At 35.2% G+C, this 10,447-nt stretch overlaps 1 protein-coding gene and 1 long non-coding RNA gene across 2 annotated transcripts; one reads left to right on the forward strand and one right to left on the reverse strand.

Moving 5' to 3' along the window:
• Nucleotides 1-7,983: 7,983 nt before the first annotated feature.
• Nucleotides 7,984-9,525, reverse strand: LOC5572210. Its single transcript, XM_001653828.2, has 3 exons — nt 9,390-9,525; nt 8,570-9,327; nt 7,984-8,504 (listed from the first exon to the last, which is right to left on the reverse strand). The coding sequence occupies exons 2-3, from the start codon at nt 9,323-9,325 to the stop codon at nt 8,016-8,018; spliced, it is 1,245 nt and encodes a 414-aa protein (XP_001653878.2). The 5' UTR covers nt 9,326-9,327; nt 9,390-9,525; the 3' UTR covers nt 7,984-8,015.
• Nucleotides 9,526-9,777: 252 nt separating this feature from the next.
• On the forward strand, nt 9,778-10,447 carry LOC110676191. Its single transcript, XR_002500147.1, has 2 exons — nt 9,778-10,060; nt 10,140-10,447. It is a non-coding gene; the product is annotated as an uncharacterized LOC110676191 (long non-coding RNA).

Consider the following 10,447-nt stretch of genomic DNA (forward strand, 5'->3'; position numbering starts at 1 on the left):
TGATGTTTTTATTTTTTTTTATGTAATTCCTCTGCTTAGTATAATAAATTTGTTTTAACAACATAGCCGTCCATTAACCCCGGTGCTTCCTCATTGTGGATGATCGAAACTCCTTCCGAAACCATACTATCGAGCTCACATCGATAATTTCAATAATCCATATTTCATCGTTAATATCTAATAGAACATTACATACCTCGAAAAAAAACAGAATCTGATCGGAGGGGTATTTTTTTTTCAAAATCAAACCAATCATGTAACCAAAATCGCTTGAATTCACTTCTATGCACATCTGTCGGTTGGCTTTAACGATTTTTTGCGCCCTTGTACGTTTTGATTTCGTCGTTTTCTCTACAAACACGTAGATCTCGTAAATTTGGAGGGGGAAAATAACGGAACACTGATGGAGCTGATGCCGGTAATTAATTTTGCTGAACTCCCGGTAACAGGTAACCGGAAACAGTCAACAGTTCAAAAGTGCTCTGTATATCGATGAGTGTTCTTTGCCGTGTGGAGTGCATATCTAATGTGGGAAAAATAAAGCACCCTTCCGTGGACGGACTAAGGAACAATCTCATATGTAAATGCAGCTGCTTCGTTAATTAAGGTACGGTTGTAGCGTGCGTACGATGTTGTTTTCCTGATTTTCCGATCGGAAAGTGGTTGAGAGGTGGGGTATTGTCCAAAGTACGCTTTTCCGGAAGTGACATTTAACTTATCACACTATAAAATCCCATGCGTAATGGTATGACTTCACCCAAATAAAGTGTGTTGCGGAAAACTATCGAAGCATAACGCAAGGGAGCTGAAATACCTGTGAGTCGCACCAGTTCTTGTCGCAATCAGTGACCATGACTGTTGTGGTGGATGGGCATTATTTGGGATTACATCTACATCAGGACAGAATGTTTAGCAAAAATACTCAGTAGGAGTCTTTTTTGTGAGAAGATTAGAAACGGTTGGCCGCTTGGACTGTGACAAATAGACATATTTTCTGGGTATTATAATTACAATTTATTCTTAAAATCATTCAACCACAAACGAAAATGAGGTAGGCATTTTTACAATTTGCCCAGAACCGCGAAGCAATCCGTTATTTGTGAAAAAAAAGTATTTCAATGGAAACCGATTGCCAATGTACAGTTGGAATGCTGACATGGACATTAGCCTGGGACACGGTTATATGAAAAAATTAGATTCTCGCTCCAGTCCACTTTTTGGATTGCATTTGGGTCCCATAACAACTGTGCAAAATTTCAGCTCGATCGGTGAAACTATATTTTAGCGCCAGCCGTTCAAAGTTTGTATGGGATTTACTATGGGAAAACTTACTTTTGCAAAGAAAAATCGCCAGAGGTCACCCATTGACCTCTATAAAAATTCCGAATGCAGAACACTATAGGTATTTTTACGATGAACAACATTGTCGAAGACCGCAACGCAATCCGATGCTTGTGAAAAAAGTTATTAAGCATATACTTTTCGGAAATTTTGCCCAATTTTGTTATTATTGTTATTCCTTTACGATTTCATTGAATAACTTTGTTCACAAGTGTCGGATTGATTCGCGGTCTTCGGCAATATTCTTTATGGTAAAATTACCTATCGAGGTCTGCGTTCGTAATTTTTATAGAGGTCAATGGGCGACCTCTGGCGATTTTTCTTTGCAAAAGTAAGTTTTCCCATAGTAAATCCCATACAAACTTTGAACGGCTGGCGCTAAAATATAGTTTCACCGATCGAGCTGAAATTTTGCACAGTTGTTATGGGACCCAAATGCAATCCAAAAAGTGGACTGGAGCGAGAATTTAAATTTTGTCCCACGCTAATGGACATTCGACCACTCATCAACTTTTACTTGTAACAAATTTTATTTGTCCAACAAATCTGAAGGCTCTTCTAGTGGTCATGTTCTTCTAGACATAGAAAAAGCATTCGACAGTGTTTGGCATGAAGGCTTGATCGTACAATAAAACTTTCCAACATACATTGTTAGAATAATCAAAAGTTGTCTCTGCGTACACTTCAGGTTAATTATCAGAACTCCAAATCTGAAGGACTTCCTGTATGAGCTAGTGACACCATTTTTGTATCAATATCATACAATATTTTCACATCTAACTAACCTGAGTTAGCTAATTTATGTCAAAAATCTGTGTTACAGGATGACACAGCCCTCTCCACCAAGCGACGAAGCCTGTGTGTCATCTGTAATGCGTGTAGCAGATTACAAAAAAAGTTTGGATATTTTTTCACCATACTTGCAAAAATGGAAGGTTCCTTCTAATGCTTTCAAAACCAATTGATTTGCAGTTCCTGATAATCATCTGAAACATCTTGCAAAAAATTCTTATAAAGGGCATACAGATTTTTTAGAATAACCTATTATTTCACCCAAAGTTTATGGAATTCCATCAAGAAATTTTTTAATTTTCGTTCAAAATATTTATGTAATCAAGCAATTACATTCAAACTTCTTGGAGGGTACTAATATAAAAGAAAATTTGCAAATTAAAAATAGGTAATAATAGTATAATAGTATAAAGTCCGAAACATAATTGAAAAAATAGGCAATAGCGGGAATATTTGTCCAAAAAAGGATTAACTTTCAAGGACTTTCAGCAGTTTCAAATGAATGGCAAAAAAAATGTAACAGAATCGACCATAGTTTTCATGATTCGACGATTTATATATTTTTGCAAATGTATTGTTTAAATTATATTTTCCCGAGAATACTTATTATTTCATGAATTATTTGATTATCAGATTTTAGCCAAATTTTTCAAAAGCTTTTCGATGTTCTTTATAGAATTTTAGTATGATCAAATTCCTCAAAGAATATTGAAGGAAGACATTGGTTCTGTCAAATCTAATACTGAGATATTTCACTGAAAATTCTACAAGAAGTTCTTCAGTGAATTTCTTTAAATATTTTTCCCGAAAATTTTATTGCAAATCCTTCCGCAAAGTTCATCATAAGTCCTTAAGAAATGTTTCCGAAATACTTACCAAATTGCGTCAAAAATACATCAGTTTTCATTATTCATGAATTGAAAAAAAATTGTTTTTGAAATGCCTCTTGCCTTCGAATCTCCAGATGGAATTTGTTGAAAATAAAAGGAATCTGTGTTTCTCTACAGATGTAGCAAAATAAACGGGAAAGGGGAAAGGATTATTTAAAGATAGAAGTTTGTATCGATCTTCTTCAAAATACTTTGAAAATTATTTTACCAATTATTGTCAGAATTTTTGTGCGATACAAGGGCGAAATTTCTAAAGGCTTTCTGGCAGAATTCTAGAAAACCAAGGATAATTTTTAAAGAAGATTCTGATGGAATGTAAAAGAGGTAAATTATAGGAAATTTGAATATTTGCAGAATTTTTAAACGTATGGTTCTTGATTTCTGACAGTCTATTAGAAATTCCTCAACTAATTTTCAAAACAATGCATAATACCTCTTCAATAATGTTCTCAAAAATACCGGCAATATAATAAATTTCTCTTGTACTACAAAATAATCGATAATATACCCTTCAAAAAAGTTTGTTTCGAATTTCTAAAGGTAGGAAAAAATGGAATCCTTTTTCATTAATATGTTCACTATATTGAATCATGAAACTACGGAGTTTCAGTAAATTTCAATCCATATTAACACCGCACATTTTCTATTATAAAAGACGAATTATGAATTTTACGACAGAAAGTTAATACATTTTTCTGAATTATAATTAAGATGCAATTATTCAAACAAATACCAACAAAGTGCTTCCAAACCTTTTTGTATGTGTTTCTCTAGACATCTGATATGGAGTGATTCGTAGAAGAACTTCAAAATCAATCCCTAAAAATATTAAGATATTCATAAAGTAGTTTTTGAACCAAACAATGGAGAGTGGATAAATTTTTAAAATGCTATTTATGGATGAATCCTGAGATTGCCATTCAAAAAAAATTTGAGGAATTTCTAGAGCCTAAAATGATACTTAATGGTATTTCTGGAGATTTTTTTTGAGAAGTTCAAGAATAAATTGCAAAATCTTAGAAATTCTGATGGAAAATTTCTTTAAAAAATTTCTTTTGGGAATTGTTGGAGGATTTTCTTTTCTATTTGATTCCCATAAGAGCGGTTTAAAGAAAAAATCTGGAAAATACTTACATGAATCTCTGGTATTTCTTTCTGGCGTTACGTCCCAACTGGGACACAGCCAGCTTCTCAAGTCATTTCATATGAGCACTTCCGCAGTTATTAACTGAGAACTTTTTTTCGATTAACCATTTTTGCATGTGTATCTCGTGTGGCAGGTTTATGCCCTGGGAAGCCAAGAAAATTTATTTTACGAAAAAATTATCGACCGGTGGGATTCGAGCCCACGGGAGCTTGTTCTTGCTGAATAGCTGCGCGTTTACTGCTACGGCTCTCTGCGCCCCTATGAAATTTTGGTATTATAGGCTATTTATTTATAGCTTATTTAATTTTGGTCACGCTTTATTTTGTATTATATATTATATATAATATATTATGATATATTATATATAATATATTATGATATATTATATATAATATATTATGATATTGAAGTGTTTTGAACTAAAATTTGAATTGCCACTTTATAATATGTTTACCAAATAAAATAACACAAATTATCTTGGCTTATTAACATGATCAAACGAAACTATTTTCTTCGAATAAAGCCTCCAGATAATATTAAACAAATTGGAAAAATTATTCCCTACGTGGATTTGCTTTTGCTACGAAAGTAAGTATGAAAACAGAGCTATACACATGACAGTTATGCTGAAACTGATGAAATTGATGACACTTGCATTGAGACATGGTTAAATCTAAGATATTTATGAATAAACTCAAATGAAATTTCCAAAGTGTTTTAGACATCACATGAATTGCAACATATATTTTTGAGTTATTTTTCAAATAAATGAACAAATATACCATGGTGAATCAAAATCCGGACAGTACAAATATCCGTACACCCTAGTGAAATTCATTGATTGAAGGTAAAATATAATATTATTATGGTGATTTTTACTCCTAACTTCTACTTTCAACAGTTCCCAACATATTACTATAAATTACAATCTAGTTACCATTGCTGATAATTATAACAAATAAAATAAAAACAACCAACTGCTTCAGAAAGACGTCATTTTCTTGTAGTGCAAGTTTTTTGGTGATAGCGTCGCTAGCTCGCCACAAGTTTTAGTTTGCGATAATGTGTGGAATACTGAAATATCGAGGAAGCTTTTCAATGTAATTGTTCATAGAAAGGTAGTTTCTTCTTCTTTCTGGCATTACGTCCCCACTAGGACAGAGCCTGCATCTCAGCTTAGTGTTCTTATGAGCACTTCCACAGTTATTAACTGAGAGCTTACTATGCCAATGACCATTTTTGCATGTGTATATCGTGTGGCAGGTACGATGATACTCTATGCCCTGGGAAGTCGAGCAAATTTCCAACCCGAAAAGATCCTCGACCAGTGGGATTTGAACCCACGACCCTCAGCTTGGTCTTGCTGAATAGCTGCGCGTTTACCGCTACGGCTATCTGGCCGGAAAGGTAGTTTAACAGTTCTAAAACTCGGAAGTGATGAAATATGGTGTAGATATGCATTTTACAGCGTAACAGAGACTGTCCGGGAAACCATGAAAGTGTCTTTAAATCCGGACATCATTCTTAAGCCTTGTTATTTATCTATGTGTGTGACTATTTTGAAAGTGAAACTGAAGAAACTTGGAAATATTGTCAAAAGGAATGTGCTTAGTGATCAGAATGCCTTTTATGTGGAAATAAAACTCCATATTTTGGCTGTAGCTTAAACCACTATCGGCTGGTTGGATATAACTGGGCTGCACTTGTGGTAAACTATGAGATTATATACATATTTTTCATCATTAATTCGAAGAGGGGAAAAACAGTTTTTTTTCGAATATTTCACATTATAAAACCACTGTCCCGATTTTGATTCCAAAGTGTCCGGATTTTAAAAACAAAGATTGCTTCAGGTGTCCGAATTTAAGGACAAGACATGCCATTGTATTTTAATGATTTTCATAGCATAATTGTGATTTTTACCATTTCATTATTTAGTAACACAATAATCTGGTTTAGAACTGTTGAAAACATAATGTGACTTCATTTAAATCTAAAGCAAACATCTTAAAACTGAAGTTTGAACAATTGTGTCTGCTTAATCGTCCGAGTATTGATGCAGCACGGTACTTATGTTGGGTTTTGTGTAAATAGAACTTCCATATTTTTCGTTATAAATCGTTTATAAGTTTTTGTCATAGAATTCACTTTGTTGTATTAGCTATTGGAGTTGTATATAGAAAAAATATTCAAAAATATATGTTGAAATACAAGTTATGTCTAACATGCTGTGAAAATTTTATTTAAATCCATCAGTAAATAACTGAGAATTATCCTGCCTGATTTGACCATTTTGTATGGAAGATTTAAAAAGTTGCAAATGTATTGTCCAAACCTGTATATTCTAACTATCAGTCCAAAACTAGAAACATTTGAAAATAAAAGTCCATAATAGGGTGCAGAACCACTTGGGCACTTCCATGATTCACTTTGGCATGAGAGGTTTTTCTTGATCGAATTGTCTGAAACTTAGCGATATGAAACGCATCAGTACGATGCATATTGTGGCCAAATATGAGCTCTGTAGATTTCAAAAAACCCCACTGCCGACGTGAATCAAAAGTGCCAAGAATAGGATCCGGCTCCCTACTTAAATATGGCATAGAATATGTCAAATATATGATTTCAGCTATTTCAAAGAGAGTTTGAGGTTTTGGCCGACATTTGTTCTAGAACGAACCACTGTGCAATAGTTCGGATTGTACATAACCGGTGAACTCCAGAGTTCACTTATGGTACAAATCTAGTTTAAGTGAAACTTTTTCGCTAATTAAGAGAAAACTATGGATATTAAATGAACTTCTTTCTCAGAAGAGTACCTTATGAACTCATCAACAACTTGAAAGTTCAGAACAAGTTTGAATTGAACTTCTTTTGTACCGGAAGGTAAAAATCAAATTTAAACGAACTTTACGTAAACTGGAAAGTTCGTTTGACAACTTAAAAAGTAAGCTGATTAAGCCAAAACATGCCTTTTTATCCGAACTTTTGGTTGTTTGGGATACCTAAAAGTAGATGAAAAACCGAATTTAGTACTATATCACTTAATTCCACTAGAGTTTGTATCTTTTTACAGATACGCGTATTTCGACCTCAACTGTAAGACCGTCTTCAGTGGCGTGTACTAGACTCGACTAAGGTCGAACTTTTGCCCCACCTTACTCTACTTGAAGAAACCTTTAGAAAATATTAAAGTGTTTTGTAGGAATCTTTGCATAAAAATACTGAAAATATTGACAAAGGAGTTTCCTTTTCCATATTATTCTAGGAGTTCCCAGATGAATTTTTAGAGGGGTCATGATATAATTTCCTTCTAACATGTTTTGAAAAACTTAAGGAAAGCTCTCGGAGAAATTCATGGAAAATGTTTAATATTATTTTCTGTTAAATACCGAGAAGAATCGATAAGAGCTGGAAGAAGTTTAAAATATTTTGTGGAACAAATTTAGGGAAAATCACTGGAGTTGATTTTTGAAAAGAATATCCTCAGGAGTCCATTGTAAATCCTTTTCAAATAAATTTGTTTTGAAATAATTAATAGTTCTACTTCGGCAGAATTCTAGGAAAAAATCCAAAGTAATTTTCTGTAAATCGTTTGCTAGACAGATTTGTGACGTACTCTTTGAATAACGTTTGGTAGAAGCCTTTTTTAGATGGACTCCAAGTAATTGATCATAAAATAATATGAATGCTGGAAAAACTCAAACAAACCATTAACCTCTGTAATAAATAATTCATTTTTCGTCAGCCATGTTCCCCTCATCCCACCACCTACCTAGGCATTTCACATTTCGAATATTCTTAATTTCATAGTCTCTCTTTCCGTCGTGCCAATCTAGCACTATTTATTGCTCGACTTTAACAGTAAAATATGAATCAAAGTCATTATCAGAAACCGTCACACTGTCCTGAACATCCGAGGTGTCATCTTCGACGTATGTAAAGTCAGCCTCAAGCTCTGCTTCACTAACTGAACTGACTGGTTCACTGACGTTAGCTTTATCAGACTGCAATGGAATCGGTTTTCGTCGTCTCACATGTCTCGTACTACGACGCATTCCTGTGATGGTCAACCGTTTCCAGGAGTTTTTCAGTTTCCTCATGAAAAAGTCTGCCAACTCTCGTTGAGTAACGACTTCTTTTTCGTCGCTACCAAGTATTTGGAAGATTTCCAAAATATTTCGCTTGGGCAATATAGCGGTTTTTGGGCCCTTGCGGCTAATTCCAGTCCAAGTACACATCGTTTGAAACTTTTTAGTGAACAACAAATCCAGCACACTTAGCATACGATCGTCAGCACAACTTCCGATTACATTTAATCGGAGCCATTTAACCTGAAGATTTAATAAATGTATTGAATACGTTGAACTATGAAACCCTTTGTGTCTTGTGCACTTACCAACTTTGCATTGAATTCCTTATCCTCTAAGTTTTTCTCCAGCTGAACCAACTCCTCATCACTTTCCATAGGGTTGAAATTAAATGACAATGTTTCTTCGATGTCGGATTTGATTCGACATCCCTGCAGTTTGGTCGCCTCCAAAATGCCATAATTTTGCCTGGAAATTCCAGTGACCCGTTTTTCCAACAAATCCAATCGTTGATTAATTTGTTGCTGCATGCCAATGATGATATCCATTTTGTCCAAACATTTCTGAATGGGATCCTCAGCTTCAACATGGTCAGCTTCATCGTCAGATACAAGCTGAACAGTTTCACTATTAGAAGTGGAATAGGCCTCTGTGATAACCGGAAATTTACCTCCGGCACTTCCTGCTTTCGATTGGGTAGCGCTATTATTATGTTCAGTCAAGCTAGAACCGGTGTTACATACAAGTTCTTGTAAGAAATTTTGAGATTTCCTCTCGTATCGTGGTTTCTTGGAGGGTACGTCTTCTGCACCCAAACTGTCCATCAGGCTGAAGGCATGGTTGTAGGATCCAATCAGATTACGTTTGACCGTACATTCGTATCGCAACCACGAGCTGTCGGGGCAGCTATTTTCATCACAAAGGTATTTTTCCTGCTCTGCTGGGCTCACGTTGGGCCACAATACAATACTGCCGCCTGGTGATCCTCTTAACCAGCTGTTGGGAACTACCGAAAGTTCCCTATTTCCTTTGGCGTTGATTGTTTCTATTATGGCAAACGGCATGTCTGCGGGAAAAGTAATAGTTCGAAGTTTACCAAAAATAAGCTAATTATTTGAAACAACTTACCGACGTTAATAAACTTCAACTTTCTAACAAAAAAAACTATCTTCTTTTAAGAAGTAAACAAACCCATCGAAGACGAAATGTCATAAAATTGCTAGTTCGTAAGAGGTACCGAAAAGAGTGTTAGCCAGCGCTCAAGTTGAACCACGGCTCGGTACGTATTATAAATCAGCTTTACGAGTGCGCTTGATGGTATTGGTATTTTATGGCAAGCGGTTGTGTCTGGTACAGAAAGGAATGTGTGTGTTGTAATGGTGGTATAAACAAGCAAGAAAGAATACCTACACAAACGTTAGATCGGTACCACCACACGGAGAAAACAAAGTACTCAAAAATAAGTTTTTTTATACTCAAAATTGAGTAAAGCAGTCGAACTGAAGTAGTGGGTAAATTTAATTCTGTCAATTACGTACATTTAACCCAACATTTGGGTTCTCTATCGAAAACTCAAATTTGAGTAAAAATCAACTTGTTCAATTTATTGCAGTCATTTAGGCTGCGTTCTAGCCGTTGGGTAATTTAAACACAATTTTGGATGAAAAAATGTAGCAGCCACTTTAAAATGTCAACACAGATTATTCCATGTTAGTCATCGTCGGTGAAGGATGTAAATCGTGATCGTTTTTTAAAAAATACTCGCAACATTGGTGGATTAGTGTAGTGATATTTCAAAGGTAAGTGTCCTTGACTTAGTTTCCTCCAAAGAGTTCAGTTTGCCGAAGAAATTAATATCGAACGGTCTATTCTTTTCAGATCCTCAGTTGTCCTGGGTCCATTATCATCCCGTAATAACTACTGTTTGCCGTCCCTGCCACTCGTTGTGAATGATTTGCGGAACCGAGATGCTGGTTACTGATCTCAAAAGAATTACCGCAGTGATTTCGACAGATGGCATCCCGCCCCGAGCTTTGTTTTCCCGTTCCAGCCACTCTGTGCCACCGCCTAATCACAGTAAATTTTTACACCCGATACGAAATGTTTTTTTGCACCGAAAACGTCGCCCTTGGCATCCACGTCGTTGAGTAAAAGCTTCAAACGAATAAAGGTTTTTTTAAATTAAA

This window comes from Aedes aegypti, chromosome 2 (genome assembly GCF_002204515.2).
Source record: "Aedes aegypti strain LVP_AGWG chromosome 2, AaegL5.0 Primary Assembly, whole genome shotgun sequence".
In the NCBI taxonomy this organism is placed as follows: domain Eukaryota; kingdom Metazoa; phylum Arthropoda; class Insecta; order Diptera; family Culicidae; genus Aedes; species Aedes aegypti.